The sequence below is a fragment of the Sorex fumeus genome, unplaced genomic scaffold (genome assembly GCF_029834395.1).
Source record: "Sorex fumeus unplaced genomic scaffold, SorFum_2.1 ptg000002l, whole genome shotgun sequence".
In the NCBI taxonomy this organism is placed as follows: Eukaryota; Metazoa; Chordata; class Mammalia; order Eulipotyphla; family Soricidae; genus Sorex; species Sorex fumeus.
In genome coordinates this window covers 48301344-48327523 of record NW_026606059.1, presented here as the reverse complement: position 1 = coordinate 48327523, position 26180 = coordinate 48301344, and the positions used below count along the sequence as shown (strand labels likewise).

General features: G+C 41.6%; 2 protein-coding genes across 3 annotated transcripts in view; one reads left to right on the top strand and one right to left on the bottom strand.

Moving 5' to 3' along the window:
* The window catches only part of EFR3A (EFR3 homolog A), a 98411-nt gene extending 89439 nt beyond the window's left edge, over positions 1–8972 (top strand). For both annotated transcript variants that reach the window (XM_056106602.1, XM_056106639.1), the window contains 3 exons: positions 2010–2113; positions 2573–2622; positions 6620–8972. In XM_056106602.1, the coding sequence (XP_055962577.1) occupies positions 2010–2113; positions 2573–2622; positions 6620–6725 (260 nt within the window). In that variant the 3' untranslated portion in view covers positions 6726–8972. The remainder of the gene's footprint in view (positions 1–2009; positions 2114–2572; positions 2623–6619) is intronic.
* A 4328-nt stretch (positions 8973–13300) lies between these two features.
* OC90 (otoconin 90) overlaps positions 13301–26180 on the bottom strand; it is a 28833-nt gene continuing 15953 nt past the window's right edge. Inside the window, exons 9-13 of the mRNA XM_056131639.1 lie at positions 24515–24643; positions 20254–20370; positions 18050–18221; positions 15658–15764; positions 13301–13614 (exon numbers count right to left, since the gene is read on the bottom strand). Of these exons, the coding sequence (XP_055987614.1) occupies positions 13301–13614; positions 15658–15764; positions 18050–18221; positions 20254–20370; positions 24515–24643 (839 nt within the window). The remainder of the gene's footprint in view (positions 13615–15657; positions 15765–18049; positions 18222–20253; positions 20371–24514; positions 24644–26180) is intronic.

Below are 26180 nucleotides of genomic sequence, written 5' to 3'. Positions count from 1 at the left end.
AAGAAATACAAGGGCCTCTTATTTTTGGAAATACTAGAATTAAGAAAAATTATGTCAAGGGCAGTATGAAGTGCTTTAGTATCCATCACACATGAAATAAAGCTGAGCTACTTCATGTTAGTCCATGAGAGGGCTTATTTCTGATTATACCAAATTTGCCTAAATAAAATTAATTTGATTTGGTAAGCAATTTCTTTATGTTCATATTTGCAAATGTTTAAATTTGTAGTATTTAAAAATAGTTATAAGGCTTTCTGAAGTCTTCTATAGCTTAGGATAGCATTTCTCAAACTACATTTTGAGAATTCTAGGAGGTATGGGGAGACTCTTATGAGGAATTCAAAATGTCATAAAAGTATTTTCTCCAGAGAAACAAGACTTTTCAGAATAAATACTCTTGACAAGACTGGAGAGAGAGTACCAGGCTTAAGGCACTTAACTTGCCTTATGTGTTCCTCCTTTCGGTTCCATCTCTTTGTATCACATTTGATCCCGTAAGCACTACCAGGAGTGATCCCTGAGCACAGAGCCTGGATTTGGCCTCAGCACCACCAAGTTTGGCACAAAAACCTCAAAAAATTTCCTTGACAAATCAGTATAAATGGTTCATATAAACCATGAGCATATGTGCTTGGGAAGAGCATATCACATAAAGTACTTTGATTGCATTGAGTTGCAAACTCTTGCCTAGCCTTTCATTCCCCCTCTCCCAGTGAACAGTATTATTATTCTAGTGGCAGTGTGGGGTGTTAGGCCATACCTGACATTGTTTTGGGTCGGCTATCTAACTCTGTGCTAGGGATACTGTGCAGTGCAGTCAGCCACCTGTAAGGCAAGCACCTTAACCTTGTACTGTCCCTCTGGCTGGCCTAGAGCACCATTCTTAATTGGACAAAAGAAAAAAAAAATGAAGGAGGGGGTGCTGGAGTGATAACACAGCAGGTAGGGCGTTTGCCTTGCACGCGGCCCGACCCGGGTTTGATTTCCAGCATCTCATATGGTCCCCCGAGCATGGCCAGGAGTAATTCCTGAGTGCATGAACCAGGAGTAACCCCTGTGCATCTCTGTGTGTGACCCAAAAAAGCAAAAAAAAGGGGGTGGGGAGGCTAGAGCGATGGACAGCGGATAGGGCAACCTGCCTTGCATGTGGCTCACCAGGGTTCAGTCTCTGCCCCCCCCCCCATACAGTCCCCTGAGCCCCATCAGGAGTGACCCCTGAGTGCAGAGAGCCAGGAGTAAGCCTGAGCACCACTGGATATGGCCCAAAAAACTAAAATTCATTTTTAAAAAGCTATGTTATTTGGCAGTTTGGACAAAAGAAGTGGAGTGAAGCTGTTGCTTCAAGAAGGGGGGCAGGGGACCACTCTGACGGCATTGTTCCAAGTGTTCAAATTAGCATGGTTTATTTTGAAAAGTGGGTATAGCAAATAGAAAGGAAACAGGCATATTTTTTCCCTTTGAAGCTGTGGCAGGTTTTACAAAATTGAAGAACATAATGTTCTGAGTGATTATAGTACAGAATTACAATCACCCCTCTCTTGTTCGCTCACCAGACCAAAGTCACAGTTCACATATATCCTGGACTAGATAAGAAATGTGAATATTTAAATCAGGTTAGGTAAAAGCAGTTTCTCAAATGTAAATGCTAATAAAGAATATTTGGCGGGGTTGCAGTACTAAGGATCAAACTCAGGCACTCATACATAGAAAGCATGTGTTTTACTGCTGAGTTATATCACCAATCCTGTTATATATTAATATGATGGATATCAGTATACTTAACATTTAAAGAGGTAGTTTGGTTTTTGTAATAAAGTTTTAAGGGTGTCAAAGAGCCTCAAAACCAGAAAGTTTGAGAACTGCGAGAACAAACTTTAGTGCCTATGACCCCAAATTTAGGTTTGAATTCCCTTTATTGCTTAAAGGTTTTACCTGCTTTTATGGTCAGTGGCCAACTTCTATGAAATTTTATATTCTTTTGAATGTTTTTTAAAATAAATATTTTATAGATACCAGTGGAATAGAAGAACAAGAAAAGGAAAAGAGGCGTCTTGTGATAGAGAAATTCCAGAAAGCACCATTTGAAGAAATAGCAGCACAGTGTGAATCCAAAGTAAGTGAGTGATTAGTCAAGGAAGTGGAAGCAGAGTTTGAGTTTGTGGAAACTCTAGTTAATTGGTTTTGGTAGATTTCAAGCATTTGACAGATGAACAGAATATAAAGTATCAGTCAACTTGAAGGCATACCTCCAAAATAGTTTTTTGGGTGTGTAATATATGCCAATGGAAAAGGCAGATCTCAAACTGAATGTTAATGATTGTTGTTGCTTTTGTTTATGTCCAGTGGTTCTGCTCTGAGTATTTTATATTTTTGCTTCTGTTTTTGTTTTTAACAATGAGACTAGGAGAAGAATTAGAAGAAAGTGTGCATTAAATTTTGATATGTGAGACAGATAAAAACGCATTGTTCCTATCAACTTGTTAATTAAATATTTTCCTTTAAAGTTTATCTGTTATTTATGGCCATTTGGAAAATGGTTCATTTATTTCTGAATTTTTCCTCCTCTTTGTAGGCAAATCTGCTGCATGATAGACTAGCTCAAATATTGGAACTCACTATACGGTAAGAATTTTGTTACCACAAAAGCAATCAAACAATAAGGAAGCTATTAGACCTCTGTAACTCTGAAGCTAATTATATTAACGTAATTGTGCTTTCCCTTTAGTATAAACAAAAGATCATACAAGTACCGTTATCTTGGTGATTACTCTTTTTATTGGTTAGAGTCATATTATTTCTAAATTCCTTCTGGCATTTTATTTATTTATTTATTATTTATTTATTTATTTATTTATTGGTTTGGGGACTACACCCAACAGTGCTCAGAATTTACTCCTGGCTCTGTGCTCAGGATCACTCTGGTGGGCTCGAGGGATCATGTGGGGTGCCAGGGATCAAACCCAGTCAGCCACAAGCAAGGCAAGTGCCCTACTACCTCTAGTCCCCCCTTGTAGCTTTTTTGCCTCCCTTTTAAGTTCATTCAATTTTAGTAGTGGCAGGATATTTGGATATAATTTGGAAAACTTGGATTCAAATTAAGTAGGTACTTTCTTACATTTACTCATTTTGATTTGCAAAAATAAAATTTTGTGTTATTCAGTGTCATAGTTCTTTCGAGGGCAGTCTTGACACCAGAGGTTCCCAAATGTATTGGGCCTACTGACTCCTTTTCAGAAACAAATCACTTAGCACCTACCTCAAAATCTGCCTCTTTGAGCGAACAGACACGTAGTTCCCCCTACGATTGCAGCAGGAGCTAGTACCATGGTCCCCTGTGTCATTGCAATGTCTCCCTGTGGTGGTGGTAGTACCCTTTGGGGAAATGCTAGACTGAATTCTCCTTGTGCTTTCTCAAGCTGCTACATTATTTTATGCTCCCAAACGCATGGTATCCAACATATTTTTGTTACTGCACCTGTGTGTTATGAAGTAATGAAGCACAGGGTAGTGGGAAGGACAAACTCGGGATTCACAAAAAGAAAGACTTCTGCATAGTTTTCTGTTGACTTCATTAGGCCCAGTGACCTTCCTCTAAGGTTACTCAGGAGAGGAACCATGGACAGAAGCTCTGTTTCTAGAATTGTTTTCTATAGCAGCGGTACCTTTATATACATATCACTGTATCTCTGTCATCCCGTTGTTTGTCGATTTACTTGAGCAGGCCAGTAACGTCTCTGTTCCTCCCAGCCCTGAGATTTTAGCAGCCTCTTCTTACTCAGCTTTTCCCAATGATTGGAGGCTCTTTTAGGGTCAGGGGAATGAGACCTGTTGTCGTTATATACATATATAGATAGATAAACACAGAGAGAGGCTGCTAAAATCTCAGGGCTGGGACGAATTTAGACATTACTGGCGCCTGCTCGAGCAAATCGATGAACAGCGGGATGACGGTGATATAGATATATATATATATATATATATACACACATATATATGTATCTGTAAATATATATATATATGTATTACACGTATATACATATATAAGACATTATATATGAACCTATGTGTAAAACCGGATTGGCCACATGCAAGACAAACTCTTTAACCTCTGTACTATCACTGTGTTTCACCTTTTATATTTTTAACTTTTTCAGTTTTTTTTTTTAATCCCCATCCTATGAACTATCCTATAAATTAATTTTCCTTCAGTCCACATCCTATTGATAGAGGAAAGGAGGAGAGAGGTCAATGCACAAGCCCCTGTTCCTTATTGTTGTGCTTTTTTTAATCTTCATATAGAAGTTACACTTTTATCAGTATCATATCTTAAATTCTTTGTGTTTTTTTGCCATTTCCATTATCACTACTAAGTTTAGGATATCTCATTTGCAAGATTTCAGAACAAAAATGATCATTTTCCAGCATACCTTAGATTTGGAGAAAGTTGCTAGAGCATAGTATTCACCTCATGCATGCCTCATTGTGACAAGTTTGACTGTATACTCAATGTTACTGTGTGTATTTTATATCTGACATTTCTGCTAATCCTCACTACAGCCTGGAAAGGTAGGTAGATGCTGATTTTTTTTCGTTTTCTAGGTGAAGAAACTGAAGCTTAGAGAAAGTAACTTGCTGAATGTCATACAGCTAGTGAGTGGCAAAGTGAAAATTTAAATCATGTTTTGAAGAGGGATATTGCTAAAGAACAACATGTTATATTTAATTTTACTCTATGACTGACATAAGGGAGCAACCTGAAAATCTAGTGCAAAGGGGATTTCAAATAATGAGGATCTATAACAACATTCTCAGAGATAGTACATTTATAGCAGGCCTTTATATTAAAGTTTCAAAGGGGTTTTTTTTTCAGCCTGAAGAAATAGTAACACTTGGACACAACTTCTCAATTCTTAAATAATATACTTAAGATATATGTATCTTACACTAACAGATATCCCTAAATTAAAAAATAAAGAGCTGTTTAAATACTAGAATGGTGATTGCAAAAATCATTTTTAGTTTTCAACAATAGGATATCAGGAAATATGCAAGTTTGATGAATAACTTAATGGAGAACAGTTTAAAATAATTCAAAATAAAAATAATACATCATTTCTATGTAGATTATTGATTGACCTCTTTTGTAATAATTTATACTAGCAAACAATAAGGAGACTAGAGGAGATTTGTAAGGAGAGGTATCTGTGATAAAGAAGCATTTTCAGGTTTTCAAAGAACAGATCTTTAATAAATCTCATTTGTGCAACTGCTGAAGAATATGGAAGCAAGGAGTAAGAAAGAAGGAAGGTTATTTCATGTCTTCACCCAAAATAGAACATCTTAGCTGTCTATTTAAAAAGTTCATAGAGAGGCTGGAGCAATAGCACAGCGGGAAGGGCGTTTTCCTTGCATGCAGCAGACCCGGGTTCTATTCCCAGCATCCCATATGGTCCCCTGAGCACCGCCAGGGGTAATTACTAAGTGCAGAGCCAGGAGGAACCCCTGTGCATCGCCAGTTATGACCCAAAAAAGCAAAAAAAAAAGTGCTTAGAAATACTAAAATTATTATGAGAATTTTTTTTGTGATATTAGTCTGGAGGTATTTATCTTAGCGTAACACAAAAACTAGAAACAATTTTTTGGTAAGGTTTTTAACATTTGGCAAATATATATATATACATATATATAAATATTTATACCTTACAAGGCTGAGATATAATAAATTGAGGGAAAGTACTTTTATTATATAACCAAAGATGAGTGTCCTCAATTAAAAACAGAAAAACAGTAGTGTAAAAATATGGGTAATGGATTCAAATAGACAGTTTTAAACACAAAATGGTTCTAAGCAACAATTATATCTAGCATCAGTAATAACCAAAAAAGTTGGAAATAAGACAGTAATTCTCTTTCACCTTCCAGATAGGAAAATATTACTATATATATATCTATAAAACATATTATACATATATATACACATGCATATAAAAGATTGATTTTACAAAGTATTTAGAGTGATCTTTTTACTCAAATACTAAAGTTTATTGCTTGTACTGCAGCATTATGTATCAAAGTAAAAATTGTGAATCTACTTTGATCCAAAAACACTGTAAGATTTATCAAGGAGATGGAACAGAATTATGTATGTATAAGAATAGACATATACATATATGTATCTTACACAGACATATATAATAGCATTATGTACAATAATGAAAAATGAAAATAAACCTGCATTTGTCTACTAAATCAAATCAATTACAGTGCATTCATATAATGAAATCCTTTGCTATCATCAAAAAAATGTAGAAAGGAAAATTTTGATACATGGACAAAGTTTCACTAGTGAAACAAAGCAAGTTTGCAAAAATATATATATATTGTAATTCCAGTATAAAAAACTCTGTGCATAGTGCCTATGTTCAAAGAACATTAACATCAAAACAACTTGAAGTGACCAGGAACTATTTTCCATAAGACTTACAGCTTGCCATATAACACCACATTGACCTCTGCAACCAAGAAGTCTTCTGGTGTCATTTTCAGGTAGAAGTCAGAATGCTTTCTGTAATGAGCTTCTCTTAAATACATTTGTTGACCGTTGCTCCTTTTTTTCCAGTCCTCCTCCCAGTCCATCAGGAACACTGACCATTACTTCTGGGCATGCCCAATACCAGTCTGTTCCAGTATATGAAATGAAGTTTCCAGACCTGTGTGTGTACTGAGTGACTCGTGAAGACCTCAGCATAGGATTTTAGCCTGAAAATTATAAATCCAATTCAAGTTTTGAGGGCTTATTAGTACAGGACAGCATATTTCTGAAAATAATAATGCAATTTATCTTTAACCAAATGCTTGGCCGTACCATGTTAGAAAATTTGGAACAATATAATATTTAGAGTACTTTTGTAGATAGTTATGCCATGTTCATTTCTTCTGAGATTCCTGTTGGCTCTTAAAATTGAACATATATATGTCCCAAATCATTCCTTTGTTAAACTATATTTCACAAAGATTAGCAACAAAATAATCCTACAGAGGGTTGAATATGTATGGAATGTATGAAAATGTATAAACTGTATTTCTTAAACTTTTACACTGCTGCTTAGAAATAGAACCGCTTTTGGTTTTGTTTATGTGGAAAAGGAAATATGTATTCATCTGTTCTATCCTGGGACTGCACAACTGTTGTGATCAGCATCCCACTATTTATTACTGTAATACTACGGGATAGGCATTCCTCAGTTTGTTTATGATAGTGATACCTATTGAATACTATGTCTAAAAACCAACCCTAAAGGTCGCCATATTTTAAAGTGTCTCGTTCTTGAATACTGTGTTTTCTCCCAGGAGTTTTACCGTGATACTTGAGAGGCTGAGAGTTTTCTCTTAGAGTACCAAACTGTGCAATATTTTTTTACATCTTAAGATGTATTAGTTTACAGACTATGCTTTGAAATTATAGTAGTATTTTGCTGTGACTCCATTTATAAAATGATATATATTAGTATACGGGAAAAGGACATTTTAAACAGCTACTAGTTTACTTGTGAAGAGTGTATACATTTTGATTTCTATTAAGAGCACATTAATTTACATTGTGCATTGTTTGAAATCCTCATAGTAAAAAAAAAATCCCCGAATGAATCTTTAATTAATTTGAATCATAACTTATATGTAGCTCAGTTTGAGTTTTGTTTTAATCCATTTGGAAAGAGTGCCTATGGTTTTAGCAATCAGGTGTGCTAAGGATCTTCAATTTTGATATCTATTGATTTAAGTCAGTGGCTAACGGGATCCATTTGCAGTCTGCATGTGCTGGCAGAACCTGTACCGTATTTTTCAATTATGTACATCTTCATGAATTCCATCACATCGCAGCCATGAACTTTCTTTGCAACTCTTACAAAATTCTCATAGGAAACTTTATTAAAATTACTTGTTTAAAAGTTCCACTGCCTTTTCAGATTTGATTTCTTTTTATGCAGCACAATATAACATCCAAAAATTTTTAGCTCTAAAAGCACTCAAGTTTTCCGTTTTTGTCTAAAAAAATGCAGTGATGGATGGAATCACTTTGATTAATTTGGGCACTGTGAGTAGACACACCAAAGGGAGGAAGTGTAATAGAACAAGCATACTCAAAAATGTTTGAATCCTATAAATTAGATCTGTAAATGAACACTCAGGCAGCCCAGAAGATGATAACAATTAAGCATAGATAAGCAAGGCCGGTTTTCAGAGTGATAGAGCAGTCAGCATTGGGTTCACCCTGGCCAGTTTGCTGCTGCAGTTGCAGCTCTTTGTCACGGTAATTTTTTTCTCTTGGTCATATAAAATGGTTCCCTAATTGGTGGCCAAGTTTTGTGGGTTTTTTTTTTCTGTATTTTTTAAAGGAGAGTATTCACTTTTCACTCTGTATTAAAAAAAAAAATTTAAGCAGGGGGACATGCAAAAAACAATCATCATCCACTTGGATGTCATTTTATAGATTAACACTGTGTGCTTTTGTATGAAAAAATATAATTTAATAGTATAAGAAAGAGTATATATATATATTCACTTGCACCCATGCAAAACAAACTTTGCTCTACAGAATTTTTATGTTACTCTGTGATTCAAAAAATGCATGTATTGCATGTAAAGGAAAATCAATTTAATTATTGTGTATCACATCTTTCTTGTGTCTGTAAACTGTTAATTTGGATTTCGTGGGAGTTTTCTTTGTTTTTAAATCATAGTAGACGTCTGTGTATCCTAGATGACTGAACTGGTCTTGTTAACAATGATTCTCAAGAAATGGATCTTTTCTTTGCCTTGTTCCTTTCAGGAGAGTGCGGGAGATCCTGCTGGTAATAGGTATGTATACTGTATTATGTAACCAGTTTGGAGGCAAGGTTTAGGGTTTGTTGAAGTTCTCTGTATTGCTATATTTTTGTAGATATTTCAAACTCAATAAATTGTTAATCGTTCTTCTTGTGGTATATAGTTTATATCATTCCTTTCTTTAAACATTGAGTATTAGCATTCAACTGTTCCTCCTATCTGTGTTGTCTTTGCCTGTTTATATAGTTTTACTGGAATGTATTTAAGTATCTGTACACAACACGCGCGCACACACACACACATACACACACTTTTTTAATACTTTTGAATTCATTATCTGTTAGACTAGTGGTATTGAGCCAAAGTGATAGCTCAGTAGGCTAAATGAATGCATTGCATGTGGGAGACCAGTTCTCAATTCCTGGCACCCCACGGTCTCCTGAGCACAAAGCTTATAGTAGCCCCAAATACTGCTGGGTGTGTCCTCCAACAAACAAACATAAAATAAAGTTGTACTATGTCAGCAATTAATTTCATCTACTCAAAATACTGTCTTCCTGTCTGAAGTTGAACTCATTTGCCTTATTCATCCCAATATGTGTTATAATGTAATGAAGTAACTTGGGGGAATGTAAAAGTTCTCTGTGCAATTCATATGTAAACAATAAAAAAATCAAAATTATTTTGGTACAAGTAAACTTTTGTAGTGGCTATTACATTTATTTTTTCCCAGTGTTTTGCTTTAGTTTAAAAATTAAGAACTCTAGTGAAAACAAGAGTGAAACTCAGTGAAGTCCTCCACACACACACAATCACACATTTACACCCACACAAGTCTCAGTACTGCAGCTGCTGGTCATGGCAAGCAGAGTAGCTTAGATCAAGCTCAGTGTGTGCTGGTGAAAGCACAGTTGCCATAGCAACATCAATTTCAATGCTTGTATTTTCAGCCTTACCTCCTTGCTATGTAAATAATATGAGGTATCTTAAAAAAAAAAACACTCCCACCTTCTGTCATTCTGGTTCGCTTGTTTGTCCTAGCACTTGTACACATCAGACATGTTGGGTTTCAGAGACTTTCTTTAGACAGGGCAGCAAAGCAGCTCTGAGTTCAAATCCAAAACTTCTACTTTCTGGCTGAGTGATTCCAGACAATAGGCAGTCAGTATTATTATTAAAAAGTCATCATTGCAGGGACTGGAGCAATAGCACAGTGGGTAGCGCGTTTGCCTTGCACGTGGCCGACCCAGCATACCATATGGTTCCTAAGCACTGCCGGGAGTAATTCCTGGGTGCAGAACCAGGAGTAACCCCTGTGCATCGCCAGGTGTGACCCAAAAAGAGAAAAAAAAATCATCATTGGCATTCACAGTACTGGAACTTCTGGAGTATGACTGTACTGCTCCCTAGTCTTAAACCAGTCACCCCACAGTCCTGAACCTATTTCCTTATAATGAAAAGAGCCGTTTGAATGACATGCTACCAAATGCTTGCTTTCCAACTCTTAACTTGTGTCTTTTTTTCTCATCTGACAAATTATCTCAGGCATACCATGAAGAAGAGAAGAGGTAGAGTATCAAACATGGCTCTAAAGTTTTCTGTATCTGCCTTTTACTTACACTTTGGTTCAGTGTATAGGCAGTCTCTCCTAAAGTTCTGAAAACAGGTTGACATACAAGGATCTTGACTTTGGGAGTAATCACTCCAGCTGGGACAAGGAAGTGATGGCTAAAAGTTTAATTAAGAAGCAGTTTCTAAAAATTCACCATCACATAGATGGTGATCTCAAGATAATCTCAAAATTGCATTTCTAGATAATGAAAGTTAGGGAAGCATCCTTTGGCTTCTGTTCATGGTCGGGGCTGGGGTGGGGGTTGGAGGTGGGGGGTTTATAATTCATTACCCTACATTTTTGTTTTCCATTCATACTTGGAGAAGGCCCATGTCAGCATACAGGATAACTGGAAGTTCACAAGCATACTCAGAACCTATCCTGTAAATGAGGCAAGCTGAAGCCTCATGAGAGAAATCTTTAAAGATAGGTGATTTTTAAAGCATGTGTACAGGCTGATTAGAATGGTTCCAAAGAAAACAGGAATAAGCAACATAGAATAATGAGAGGTTTGTGTGTACATCACACCTTGGAGAAGACACAAGATCATTGGACCTAGGTCACAGCTGAGAGATTGGCATTTGATGTAGCTAAGGAACACTTCATCATAGCAAGAAGGAAGAGAAAGTCTGTGCAGGTAATTTTTGTAGTTTTGCTGGCTTAAAGTGGAGAAGGATATTTCACTTGGAAAATTCCAATTTCCCAGTAGAGTATTGGTGAGATATTGTTGCTAGAGCATTCATGTGTGCCTTGTATTTTTACATGTCTTCTGAGTCAAATCCTTTATTCTGGACCATCTCTTCAAGCATTCAGTATGGCATACTGACTCGAAAGACAGAGATGGGTCTCCTTTTGCAGCCAAAGTAGACACACTTGCTTCCTGGACAATAAGTCTTGTGTCTGCTACAGTTTGAGGTAGGCTTTCAGCCAGTTACAAAGTCTGGATTTTCCTAAACTGAAGTTTCTGTGTAATCACACCATGTGTAGTTGTCATCTGGTCTTCTTTGTGTTGCCTTAAAGCCTTAGGAACCGTCAACATGCTGATATTTATTCCAACTGAAGCTGTTACTCTATTAGTTTTTTTTTTTTGTTTCTAACCCAAGTGTCTTATGTGAGCATCCCTGAAAAAAGACATTTAACCTTTCCGTTGCAAATAAGATGAAATCACAGCTCCTTCACAGTTCTTGACAGGCATTAGTTGAGAATGAGGGAATGGTGGGAGGTTTGAAGAGAAGAGAGAAGGGACTGAACAATTAGCTTGAGGTCAATAAGTATCAATTTGGATATGTTGAACTTCTGTGAAATGATGTAGTCATGAAGTGAAGTGTGTCCGTGGAATTGATCCTTTCAGCAATTCTGAATTCCTGTGGGCTATGTGTATGTTGAGGGCATATCTTTCAGAAGAGCTTTGTCTTTAGTCCTTGTTAACCATAGTTGGGTTATTGATGACCTGAGACTAATCAAAGACTGATCAAGTATACTTGAGTGGGATAAGGAAGGGAATTTGGGGGGCCACACCTGGCAGTACTCAAGGATCAATTCTGGCGAGCTTGGAGAACCATACGGGATACCAGGGATGGAACCCTGGTTGTGTGTTCAGGCAAGCTCCTTAAGTGCTGTACTATCACTTTGGCCACACTTTTTTTTTTAATAGAAAAATAGCATTTAGTGATTAGGAAGCAAATTTTTATCCCTTCGTTATTATCTCACTTTTGCAGTCTGTACCTCACACACCTGATTAGTGATAGATAGATAGAGGCCCTCCCGTTGATCGTCGATTTGCTCGAGCGGGCCCAGTAACGTCTCCATTGGAGACTTTGTTGTTACTGTGTCTGGCATATGGAATACTCTCGGTAGCTTGCCGGGCTCTCCGAGAGGGGCGGAGGAATCGAACTCGGGTCGGCCATGTTGGCCGCTTGTAAAGCGAACACCCTACCCGCTGTGCTATCACTCCAGGCTGGAGTGATAGCACAGCGGTAGGGCGTTTGCCTTGCATGCAGCCAACATGGCCGACCCGAGTTCTATTCCTCCACCCCTCTCGGAGAGCCTGGCAAGCTACCGAGAGTATCTTGCCCGCATAGCAGAGCCTGGCAAGCTCCCCATGACGTATTCAATACGCCAAACACAGTAACAACAAAGTCTCCAATGGAGACGTTACTGGGCCCGCTCGAGCAAATCGATGAACAACAGGAGGGCCTTTACCTTTACCAACCTGATTATACAGTACTTTTTCTTTTTTCTTTTTTTTTGGGGGGGGGGGGGCTTTTTCGGTCACACCTGGCAATCCACAGGGGTTACTCCTGGCTTTGCACTCAGGAATTACTCCTGGCGGTGCTCAGGGGACCATATGGGATGCTGGGAATCGAACCCGGGTTGGCTGTGTGCAAGGCAAGTGCCCTACCCTTTGTATAGCTGAAGCCCCCAGTACAGTACTTTTTAAAGAAGAGACTAGGAGACAACTCAGTGGGGTAGAGCTTATTATGCCCTGCATGTGCAAATTGTCCTGTGACCCCTAAGCACCAACACCACTGGGCCCAACTCAGACCACCATGCCACCCCATGGGGCTGAGGATCTTGGAGAGTGACCCTCTATTCCCTAGGAGGCATTGCCCCCCCCCCAAAAAAAAAAGAACAAAAAAATACTGATCAGAATATTTTATTGAGCTCCCCTAGTGCAGGAAGATAGAAACCAGCCCTTGCAATCTCCAAATGCACAGTCCAGTGTGATATAAAACCAGACCACAGTGGACACGTGCAGGCAATGCCTCTGTTCCTTGAGCCTGTGCTAGGGACAAGAAGCATAGGCACCGTGGAGGCTCAAACAGGCCAAGGGAAGGGGAGAAAGAGAACTGCAGGGTGTGCTTATCTGTGGATCTGCCTAGGAACATACTGTGGTCTGGTCCTCTTGAGACCAAGTGAGTTGCCCAGAAATCTTTTAGTTCTTCTCGGGCCCTCCGCATGGGGCCTCTCTTCCTCACTGACCTCCTCAGAGCTGGAGCCCAGGAGGGGAGCAGAAGCCCCTCCATGCATGCTGTCCTCACAGGAGAGCTGATGGCCCTGGCACTCTTGGCGGCCTGATGACTTGAGGCTTTGGTTGAAGAAGGCAGAGGCCATGCACTGGGCTGCTGTCTCATCACAGGCACAAAGCAGCTTCATGCACAGGCTCTGCCCCACACCTGAGGGGGATGAGAGCACAATAGAGACGAACTATGGTACAGTACATGGAGGCCAGCATTGCTTAAGGCCCCTTCATCTCTTCCCTCCCACTCTTATCTTGTAACCACTTGGTGCCACACACTTTCCCTCTACTGGAAATACTCAACTTTTCTCCCTCTGTGTGAGCTCCCGTGTATATCAGGACTCCACTGTGTGTCCCATCCTCCTCGAAGCTTCACTAAGCACTCAGGCCAAAAGACATGTCTTCTGACATGGGTTCTGATCAAACCTGCCTCTGGCTCTTTTTATACTTGCGGGTTTTATATTAGTGTCATTGTACAGTAATGTTCCCACCTTCTCTCTTGCTGGATATCCTGAAGAATCTTGCTTGCACCTAACTCAACCCCTAACAATTATCTCTTGAATTAGCCTATCAAGGAATATGTGTTGGACTGAGACATATTTATTTCTCTGAATCAGTATTTCCCCATTTGTCAAATAGAATAATTCTGGTCCACTCAGTTAATAGGTCCAGTTACACATGGGATTCCAAATTAACAGAATTTTACATAAAGAGGGCCCAGTAAGAAGTATGTTCCTTTGGGAGTGTATCGGTAGTAAACTCATTTATCTGAAATTTCATTCATGTAATTTTGCCTACATGTATCTTTCCTTATTTCTGTAATGTTTCGGTGTCATGCAGTGCAATGGGGATGAGTATTATATGTGTGACTCATGAAATAATGTGTCCAAAGATTCTTACACATTGAATCCTATTCTCTAAAGAGTATCTTTGTTATTTGTGGTTTCCATCTAAGCTAAAGACATAGATTGGTCTGTTCTGACCTTAAAGTATTAATCAACCAGTCTTCCTTGTCACACATCCTTTCCCCTCCAAATCTATATTGGTCTCCACTTTAGTTCCAAACATACTTTTTGCCTTTCAACAGCAGGAAGCAGAGAGCAAAGAGGAGTTGCAGAAGAGCAGAGTCAGCCTGATACTTAGTGCTTACATCAGTGCAGAACTAGCCTTGAGATGCTCTCATAGCTCACTGCCCCAACATAGTACCCAGCACAGGGTACTGTGCTCACAAAGGGTCACACCTGGTTCAGTCTACAAGTGCAGAGCCCCAGCAGTCTATGAGATGAAGGGGTGGAAGAGGAGCAGGCCAGATCTGCAGGTGTGACTGAAGGATACCAACAGTGAGCATCTGATTCCATATCTCTGCCTTGAGAGAACAAAAGGTAAGTGTTTGATTTGGTTTGGGTTTTGTTTGGGGACCACACCTGGTGGTACTCGGCTTACTCCTGACTGTGTACTCAGAGATCACTCTGGGAGGTGTTCAGGGACTTGAACTTGGGTGCGGCTTGTAAGACATGTAAGGCAAGTGCCCTACCTCTGCAGCATCGCTCCACATATTCTCCTTGCTATCGTGATATATCTCTTGCACCTCACCTTGTACCACCACATTCTGGCCTCCCCGCACTTCTCTGATTAGAACCACTGCGGCTCCTAACCTGCCAGCAGTTCCTGTGATTTTCTTTTCTCTTTCTAGAAATACCCACTTCTGTTAATGGGGTTTTTTACAACTCACTGGGGAGAAGCTTGCTGCTTCTTAGAAGACTGTCACTGGCTAAACAAAGGCTCAGCTCTAAGCCCAAGACAACCCACTTTTCCAGTCCCAGGGCCAGCTTTGTACCTTATCTATCCTTGTGCCATCTTAGGCTACAATTTCTTCCTCTATGTCTCAGGTGAGTGCATCCCTACAGGGTTGATGTTAAGATGAACGCCTGGCCACACCCCAGCAGACTGGCTGTACACACATCAGCTATTTCTGTTATTCTCCATCTGCTCTTAACAAGCTCTCTCACTTTAGGCAACTGGTTAGAACCCTTGGAGCTCCATGGCAGCAACAGGGGTCCTACTATATGTTGCCAAAATAAAGATATTATATCAGAATGGAGATGAAAAGGTGCTTAGAAAAGCTGCCGTCAGCACATGCTGGTGTCCCGAGGCCCACGTGGCTGTATTAGTGACTCACTCGCACACCCACCACACTTACACTTGGGCGTGCTGTCCTCACACATCACCCTTGATGGAGGAAGCCTCTCTGGCAGGCATCCCAGCCTCCTCACCTGCTTCAGGCAGCAGTGGTGGGCAAAGCAGCACCTGAAACAAACAAAAAGCCCTTTACTTGACAGATGCTCAGCAGCCCCAGAAACTCCCTTATGGTTTGCTTCCTTCGTGCTCCCTGGAGGTACCAGAACCTCCTTTCAGGGTACCTGGAACTGAATCATAAGCATATCAAAGGCCACCACGATGGTAATTCAGGTTGTGCACTGCACAGAGGATCTGCATCAAAGATAGCACAGCTAAACATTGAAACACACTAAACATCTTTAAAAAGAAAATTAGGAGCCAGAGCAATAGTGCAGCAGATAGGGTGCTTGCCTTGCACACAGCCAACCTGAGTTTGATCCCATGCATTCCATATAGTTCCCTGAGCACCACCAGAAGTAACCCCTGAGCATCACCAGGTGTGATCCAAGCCTCTCCTCCCAAAAACAAAAGAAAAATTGAGGGCCAGAGAAAGAGTACAGGAGTTAAGATGTTTGCTTTTCATGACATCATCAACCCCACATCAATCCCTTGTACCATATGTGGTCCCCCAAGCACTGCCAAGAGTCCGAGCACAGAGTCAGGAGCAAGCCCTGAGCACAGGCAAGTGTGGGCCCAAAACAAAACAATTTAAAAGATTGTTGACAGCAAAAGTATACAGTGTATATTCATTATTGAAAATTATTCAGGGTTGGAGCAACAGTAGAGGGGGTTGGGCATTTGCCTTGCACTGGGTTTGATTCCTGGTATCCCAAGCACTGCCAGGAGTGACCCCTGAACACAAATCCAGGAGTAAGCATTGAGCAGTTCTGGTGTGGCCATAAAGCCAAAAGGGGGTAGAATGAAAATTATTAAGGTAAGTTAAATGAATTTTTAAAAATGATTTAAATTATTAAAATTATTTCCTTACATATAAAGGATAGTGTGTTGAGGAAGGGATGCCATTTTTTTATAAAGGGATGCTTTTTTTATAGAAAAGCATCATATGAGATGAGGTGACCCCACGCCCTCCTCCTTTTGGCAAAATGGAATAGTTAATAGCTCATTTACAGGATCCTCTCTTGGTCTCAGCCTTAGCAGAGAGCAGAGTAACTCTTAAGCATAAATGTAGAACTGCATCTAGAAAGCATCCAACATGGAGGAAAAACTTAAGTGTGTGGAAATCCATTGGTATTTCTCTTTTAAGAAGAAATGTCCATCTGGCCTAATAAGAGTTGTAAAATCTCTGTGTTCCCCTGTCCGACATAGGTAGACAGCCCCAAGATACTTGTGACAGCTATAGCCTTAAGGACTGCTCCCTAACCCTCCCTTTATCACTCTTCTCTGTCTTTTAATAACTCACTCAGCCAGAGCAGCTCTTCATCATGGATGGGAAGTTTTGGATAGAAAGTTTGTGCTCAGCCTAGCATCTGCTTCACCAGCATTTATCAGCCTGGTTGATGGTTCTGGATTTCACCAGGGCTACACTCCGCAGTAATGGGATTAGGAGTGGGGGTGTGGAGACATAGGGGAGGGACAGGCTCTATCATTTGAACTCTCTCCCCAACCTGAGCTGGTCTTTTGGACACAGAACTCTCCATTACTGGGGGACCCGAGTTTGGGCTATACCTAGCAGTGGCTATTCTTGGTTCAGAGCTTGGGGGTGGCTCAGTGGTGCTCGGGGTTTATGCAGTGCTAGGAATAAGAGGCAGGACTCTCACATGTGACACATGCTATCAGCCCTCTGCGTGTGTCTTCTTTTCCAGATCCTCCCTGCAAAATCTTCCCAGTATCTCAACTCTTTTCTAAATACTCCTCAAACTCATCTCCAACTTGAGTTCTCCACCCTTCCCTCTGATCCTTGTGCCATGCTGACTCTGTTGAGTAGCAATTTGGCTGACTCATCCAGTCTTTCACCAAACAAGTTCCTGTTAGGCATAGGTAGTTTGTTGTACGCTATTTTGTTTTGGTTTCATTTCAGCCTCTCTACCACCCAGCCTAGCTCGCAGCACAGAGCAAAAAGTCTCAGGAAATGTGGCTTGAATACATGGATGCATGAATAAATGAATGAGGTCAATGAAAAACTTTCCCAGAGCAGCAGATGGAAATTTTAGCAGTTTCATTTTCATATTAAGAAGCCACTTTTCATGTGGTCAGCACAACTAGAAACCCCAGTTGTACTCCTGCTAACTGCAAAAGAGGCAGATTCAGGGACCTTCGCCTCCTCAGCTGCACCCCAGAAAAATGAACCTCTGATGACAATGAGCCCACTTGGGAGATAAAGCTTCAACTGCTCCTTGTGAAACCTCTCTCTGCAGGCAGCATCATCTACATCCCTGCCCCCACCCTGTACTTACCTGTCCAGAGCATCCCTGGGCTCTCCTCGTCCTTCTTGCCCACAGTAGCAGCCATAAGACTCAAATTCCTCTGGGCACCGAGACGTCAGGCAAAAAAGCATCTCCCCCAGTCGAGATGCCCCCTGCATGTTGTACCCATTTTCCTGCTGCACGAAGGTGAGCCGGTCACAGGCTGGTTAAAAACAAAGCCGAGAAGGGGACAGATTCACAGGACTGAGGACAGCCCTGTCCTGAGCCAGCCCTCGCTACCTTCTTGGCTGTGCCCCTGTCTAGTCGAACTGTCTTTCAAAGCCTCTCTGCCTTTCCTGAATGCACCTGCTCTGCCCAGCCTCCTTGTAATCACCCCCTAAGAGATGGGTACAGCTAAGAGTTAGAGATGCTCTTCATCCCAGAAAAAATTTTTTTCTTTCTTTCCTTTTTATGTGCTGCTCTCGGAGAGCCCGGCAAGCTACCAAGAGTATTCGATATGCCAGACACAGTAACAACAAAGTCTCCAATGGAGACGTTACTGGGCCCGCTCGAGCAAATCCACGATCAACGGGAGGGCCTTTACCTTTACCTTTACCTTCCTTTTCATGAAGAGGTGCTCACGTGCACTGTTCAGGAGTCACTCCCGGCTAAATGTGGTCAACTTGGTCACAGGGCTCAGTGCTAGGCCCTGAGGGTATAGTGCTGCTTAGCCTTGGGGTACTAAGAACCACCTGAGTCCACCCTAGGGGTGTTTAGGGGGCCATCTAGTTGACAGGGTTTGAACTCAGGTCCCAACACAAGCAGAGCATGAAATTCTGGACTGCTGAACTATCTTTCTAGAAAGCTCATCTTATTTATTTTGTGTTTTTGCTTTGTTTTGGGGTCACATCTGGCTATGCTCGGGGGTTACTCCTGGCTCTGCATTCAGGAACTACTCCTGGCGGTGCATGTGGGACCATATGGAATGCCTGGGATCAAACCCAGGTAGGCTGTGTGCAAGGCAAATGCTCTTCCCACTGAACTATTGTTTCAGTCCTTCATCTTATTTCTGAGTATAGAAACTGTGTCCCCCTCATGCCAAGGAGTGCCCGTCATTCTTGAGGAGTCCTTGCTGACTTCTTCAACTTCCTGGCCCCATCAGGTCAGCACCCCATGTTTGGACTGCCTTGATTATCTTCCTCTGCCTTTGCCTCTCTGTTCCCTCATGCTGCCTCTTTTTTTTTTTAAATTTTATTGAATCACTATGAGAAAGTTACAAGCTTTCATGTTTGGGTTACAATCACACAATGATCAAACACCCATCCTTCGACCAGTGCACATTCCCCACCACCAATATAACCAGTATACTCCCCATGTCCCACCCTCCCCCTGCCTCCATGACAGACATGATTCCCCATAATCTCTCTCTACTTTTGGGCAGTATGGTTTGCAATACAGACTCTGAGAGGTTATCATGTTTGTTCCTATATCTACTTTATGCACACATCTTCCATCCTGACTGATTCCTTCAGCCATCTTTTTCTTAGCGATCCCTTCTCTATTTCATCTGCCTTCTCCCCTCCGCTCATGAGGCAGGCTTCCAGCTATGGGGAAATCCTCCTGGCCCTTGTATCTACTGTCCTTGGGTGTCAACCTCATGTTATGTTATTCTATACTCCACAAATAAGTGGATAGACATGAAGAGTTTCATGCTAAGTGAAATGAGTCAGAAAGAGAGGGACAGTCACACTACCTTTTTACTGCCATCATCTTCTTCCTCCTCCATTTGCAACTTTGGTCCAGTGAAGCTAATATCTGTGTGAATCCACCATTGTAAATTTGGGTGGAGTGGAGCCAAGTAAACAAGAGAGGGCTCTAGACCCAGCCTCCCTCTCCGGGGCCACTTATGCCATGGCTCTGCAGAGTCCACACTCCGTGAGTGCTCAGTGTGAATGTGAAAGAGGAGCAAAGAAGAGGATCGTGATGGCCCATGTCTCTCCAACAAACGGTGCTGAGGACAGGGCCTGGGTCTTGACACCTGAGCCTATAAGAGGGGAAGAAAGCACGCAACGGGGTTCTGACCCATCAGCGGAGAAGCTCCAGCAAACCATGGACACTGTACACTCCTCACATGCTCATCCAGCAAGGGGACAGACAGCACTTTCTAGTCATGGTGAGATATGGTGACCTGAGGGCTTCATTCCTGACCCCCTGGAGGGAGAAGACAGGCATTCCCACTGCCTACCTCTGCTCACCTCTTCCAGCAGTCTTCCCGGGGCCACCTTTGACAGAAGACATGGCTGAACCCAAATACAGGGTGCTGGTGGGGACAGCAGAGACCCCCTGAACTGTGATCACAATCTCTGCTGATCCTGAAAAAACACAGCATTAGAGCCCACTTTCAAATATCAGTTCAAGAAGAAATGTACCCAGCGAGATAGGTTCAAGGCCAAAGGCACACAGTTAACTTAAAACAACCAAACTCTTGGGTGTTTGTCTCCCATTATGTTACTTTATATTCCACAGATGAGTGCAGTCCTTCTAACACCCAATGATAGTAGAGATAAGGACCAGGAGGATTGCTCCACAGCTTGGAAACCAGTCTCACATATTGGGGGGAAAGGCAGCTCAGATAGAGAAGGGACCACTAAGTAAAGGGTACTTGGAGGGCCCACTCGGGATGGGAGATGCGTGCTGAAAGTAGACTATAAACCAAACATGATGGCCACTTAATACCTGCATTGCAAACCACAACACCCTAATGGGGATAGTGGGAGGGATACTGGGAACACTGGTGGTGGAGAATGGGCACTGGTGGAGGGATGGGTACTCAATCATTGTATAACTAAAACTTAAGCACGAAAGTTTGTAAGTCTGTAACTGTACCTCATGATTACTCATTAGAAAAACAAAACAAACAAAAAAACACTGAGGGAGATCTGCCTAAGGGAGGGGGCAGACCTCCTGGCAGAGTCTCAGGGACCCAGGAATTTCCAAACTATTAAGTAATCACCACATTTTCTGGAATAGCCTCAAAACTGACAAAAGTTGGTCAGATTATCAGATTGGCCTCATGAACAGAAATAATTGCAACCTCTCTGTCCTCTGCACGACATTTAACTCTTAGGTATTGTCAGGAGATTACCCTTCAGGGGCTTGCAGTGAAGAGACAGAGGGAATAGGGGAGAAACTAAGTCAAATCATGGTTCATAATCAGCTAGCAAAACTGCGTGCCATGCTCCTCAAACTATTGCAATAATTGTTTTGGGCCCACCCTCAGCTGTGCTCAGGACTTACTCCTGGCTCTCCACTCAGGCATGACACCCAGCAGCCTCAGGGGACCATATGGGGTGTGGGGAATTAAACCCGGGTCTGCCACATGAAAGGCAAACATCTTACCCACTGACTCCCTGCTACAGTCTGGGTCTCCCTAGGATCTCAGGGTCAGTCTCATCTGTCCTCTTAGCTAGAAGTTGTCAAGTCTCCAGCTCGAGTCCAAACCTCCAATCCAGCCTGGTCTATACAAGGGGATACTCAGTAGACCCATCATCTCCCTGCTGTCATTGCATCACTCAACTCCCAGAGCACTCTCTGCCTGATGCCTCTGGCCCATTTGCTTGCATTCTTTCCCTTCTTATTGGGCTGGAGCTATAGCACAGTGGGTAAAGCATTTGCCTTGCACGTGGCCGACTAGGGCCAACCCCAGTTCAATTCCTCCGCCCTCTCGGAGAGCCCGGCAAGCTACCAAGAGTATCGCGCCCACACCACAAAGCCTGGCAAGCTACCCGTGACATATTCGATATGCCAAAAACAGTAACAAGTCTCACAATAGAGACATTACTGGTGCCTGCTCAAGCAAATGGATGAACAACAGGAGGACAGTGCTACAGTGCTACAGTGGTTTGCTAATGGCCCAGGATCAGGGCTGGAAGAATCCTGCACCACTCTCCCAGCCCTTCCTTGAACATTCTGCTCATGCTCTAGGTAAACAGAAACCTGGTCTTTCTCTACCCTGGGCTCAACTGACCAAGACACTCCTTAACTCAATTTTTCTCAGCTTCTGCCTAGCCCTCATTTCAATGAGGCCTCAAACTTGCCCCATGAGAAAGAACTGCAAGCTCTTGCACAAACAACTTTATCCACCCACATATTTGTCTTCCTACGTACACACATATTCCTGAGATTTAAACCCTCACTTGGATTGTTCCAGTCCAAGGGATGAATGACCCAGCTTCTCTGGCCTCTGCAGAAGTCCTGCCTGAGAGAATGCAGGTGGTAGATTGAAGGAATTCCTGCTGTCGGCTTTTTCTACCCCAATATCAGCTTCGCATATCACTGAGCTCAGAAAACAACCCCCACCTGTTCTTAGCAATTCTCACCTCCCAGTCCTACCAGTTGCCCCTCCCTCTATCCCTTTTAAAAACACTCAGTGAGGATAAAAATTAGATTCAAGGTTCACTTTAGACCAGTTCTGCTCCACAGAAAACCAGAACAAAATCTGTCTTGCTTTTTTTGAACAAATATCTGGCTGTTCCTTTTGACAAAACTGGCTGAGTCCAGGTTGCAGAGCAGAAAGGACAGTGTTGGAGGAAAAGAAATCTGAGTTTAAATGTCAGCTCTGATCACACATCTCCAGTAGACTATAGACTGAACATGATTGCTACTCGATATCTCTTTTGCAAATCACAGCACTCAAAAGGAGAGAGAGAACAAAAGGGAATGCCCTGCCACAGAGGTCGGGTGGGATTGAGGGGGTGGGGGTTGGGAGGGTTACTGGGATCAGTAGTGGTGGAAAATGGGCACTGGTGGAGGGATGGGTGTTCGATCATTGTATAACTAAAACCAAAGCACAAATATGTGTAAGTCTACAACTGTACCTTATGGTGTTTCACTAATAAAAATTTAAGGAAAAAAATTTAAATAAAAATGGACTATCAAACCACACACACACACATAAAAAAACATGTCAGCTCTGCTCCCTGCTGGAAGGATGACTCTCAGGTAAGTGTTGATCTCTAGTGTGGTGACATTAAACTAATAATACAGTCTGGGTGCTTGAGAGGCAAAGTACCTGGTGATGAGGAGACAGAGAAACCATTAAAATGGCTCTGGGAATGCGAAAGGGGTATTTGTTCTCTCTTTGGATTTGAGTTGCATGGATAGAATGTTCTCTGGGTGCTGGAGTCCCCAGAAGCCTAGTGCCTGCTTCCAGGAAGTCCCTATTCCTCCTGCTAGAAGCCAGCATGCCCTGAGGAAGAACTTTCTGGATTGTTGGTACTCATTAAACTACACCCCTGATGTGAGGCCACTTGATATTGAATTGCCTGCCTAAACTAGCCACTACTGGGGAAATAAATTCCTCTGGGGACAATTTCGTGCCCCTTTACCTCCCACTTTGAGGTCACAGACCATATGAGGGCAAAGTGTCAGCATTCTGGGCCTGACATCTAGAACCCACTTCTGCTACCAGAGTAAAAGGCCAGCCCAGCATAGTTTCTGAACGCAGGATTTTTTGTTTTGTTTAATTTTCCTTAGAGAGCAGAAAAGAAACAATGAGCTACACTCTTTGTCCACTTCCCTTAAAATGGATGGAGTTTTTTTCATTCCTTATTATTAAATAACAGTACCTAAGATCAGCTATCGGAATGGATATACAAATGTTAATTGGTTCCATTTTTCTCTAGAGCAATTTGGCTACCTATTGAGAACTATTATGTCCTTTATCTAGTAATTCACTTTAGAGGCATTTTTTTCTGATAAAATAATCATACAAGGAAAGGCATGAGGAAAGTACAAACCTATTATTTATGAAACCAACTGTTAGAAATAATTGATTAAATAAGTCATGGGTTCCATATGAGGAACACAGTTACCAAAAGAAATCACATTACATAAAAAATTTAATATAAAGAAAGTGTGAACATATTGTATTAAGTGATACAAATCATACTGAAAAATCAAGACTGCTAAGTGGTCTTAGTCATTTTATTTACATTCATAAAAGTGTTTGGGGAGTTGAGAAGAAGACAAGAAGTGTTCAGATATCCCAAGTGGCCACCTTCAGCATGTGAAACTTAAAGTGGTTTAAATGGAAAATAAAGTCTACCTTTTTATATTCTATTAAATGTGAAGTGTGTCTCTTTAGCAAGGATGTTTCTTCCCCCACCCCCAATTTTCTGTTACCCACCTCCACCCCGAGTAATGGAGTTCTTCCTTTAAATAAAATCCCCAATTTTTGCTTTGGCACAATAAGTTATACCCTGATTAATGACAGAGTTTCACACATACCATGTTCCAGCACCAAACTCTCCATCAGAATGTCCACTTCCTTTCACCATAGTCCCAAGTTTTCTCCTTCCCCCCGCCCCCTCAAGCTCCCTTCCATAGACCAACTCTTGAATTACTTTGTCTATTTTATAGATTTTTTTCTCCCCAAGATCTCCTTGAAACACACCTATTTTTATCCATATCTAGGGGACAAGGATATATACAAAGGTGAAAAGCAAATGTGCTTACCTGGAAGGGTCGTGGTCATAGTGACTTCTGCACCTTCCCTGTCTTGGCCTGTTTCTTGTCCCAAAAAAGAAGAAACAGAGTATGTCAACCTTGGGCATCCCACCTTGGTTTCCACAAGCTGCTTCCTTCCTACTGGGCATTGGAGTGTGCTTAGTTTTTGGCCCTGATCATGTCCCAGGAAAAGGGGGAGGGTAGGATCACAGCTGGGCCAAAAAGACAACCCCCATCCCACCCCAAAATATAGGTTTGCTGATAATGCAGCTGCAACTTAGGTGGGAAGTAGCTGAATTCGTGAAATACTTTGTGGCATAGCAGATTTTAGAATCTGAATGAAAAACAAATAAATCTTTTTAAATTTTTATTTTTTTTAAGAGAGAAAAGAATGAGGCAACAAAATTACATAATTGCAGTTGCTTTTGATATGGATCAAGGCAGTCTGCTGAGTGCTGTTTCTTCATCCAATGAATTTCTTGCTATTGTGAGACAAATTTTAAGCTCCTACTATACTACTGGCTGAATGGGTCACCTCCCAAAAACTTGTATGTTAAAACCCCACTATAATGAATTTTGGAAGTAGAGCCTCTAAGGAGAGACTCAGTTCCACCCTCAGGTACGGAATTAGTGCCCCAAACAAAGGAAACTCTAGAGAGCTGCTTCTCTCTTCCTTCCAGGTGAGGTTATAGCAAAAAAGACAATTTAAAAATTCTTAAATCTGGCCGGATCAATAGGGCCAGATTTAAGAGCACTTACCTGTACTCAGCTCACCTGGGTTTGATCCCTTTTATCCAATATGGCCCCCTGAGCAGAGCCAGGAGAAATTCCTGAATATTGCTGGGTGTGCCCCTCCCGCCCCTCCCCCACCCTACGCCCTGCCACCACCAAATTCATAAACCAGAGAAAGGAAAATCAAGAAAAAGAAACTTGACCATACAGGTCCCCTGTGATTGGGCTTCAAGTCTTCTGAAGACTTAAGAAATAAACTTTTAGCTCTTCAGAACCCTTATTCCTCAGATAATCAACAAAATGACTGGTCATCATGAGAACAAAATAGAGGATTTTTCATGATATTTCTGCCCGGGATTCCATGCTGGCCTCCTCCAAGTCCCTCCCAGCTTACTTGTCCTGGAGAGTGTGGTCTGTCCATCAGTGCTGGTCTTAGCAAACACTGTGAAAACAAACAAACCCATTTCAGTTCTCCAAGCTAGCTCAGTGCCTGAGACAGGTAGGAGTCACAAACAAACAACAGAGGCCAAAGGTATCTGGGAAAATATCTGCACATTGCTTCATAATTAGGTCCTGATTAGGACCAGGGACACTTGGTTAGGATCAGTTTTGTGTTTAGACAAAGAAACCTGCAAATGACTCCCCTTGGGAGAAATGGGCATTATTTCCTGCAACTGAATGTATCTTGAGCAGCCTTTCTCTTCATCTCAATTTCCTAGACTTATGTTGGATGTAAGAACTGTGATTTTAGAGAACTGTGTGAACATTCACTGAGAGACACATCTTAAGAAAGCCTCCCAGTTTCCTGTTTGTGATCTGACGGTAGGTACTATATTTTAGAGCCATACCTAAATTCCTGGAAGCTCTTTTATCTAACCCTTCTGCCACGGTATCAGATAGGCATCATCATCCCTCTCCAGGAAATGAGCTTTTATTGGCAGAC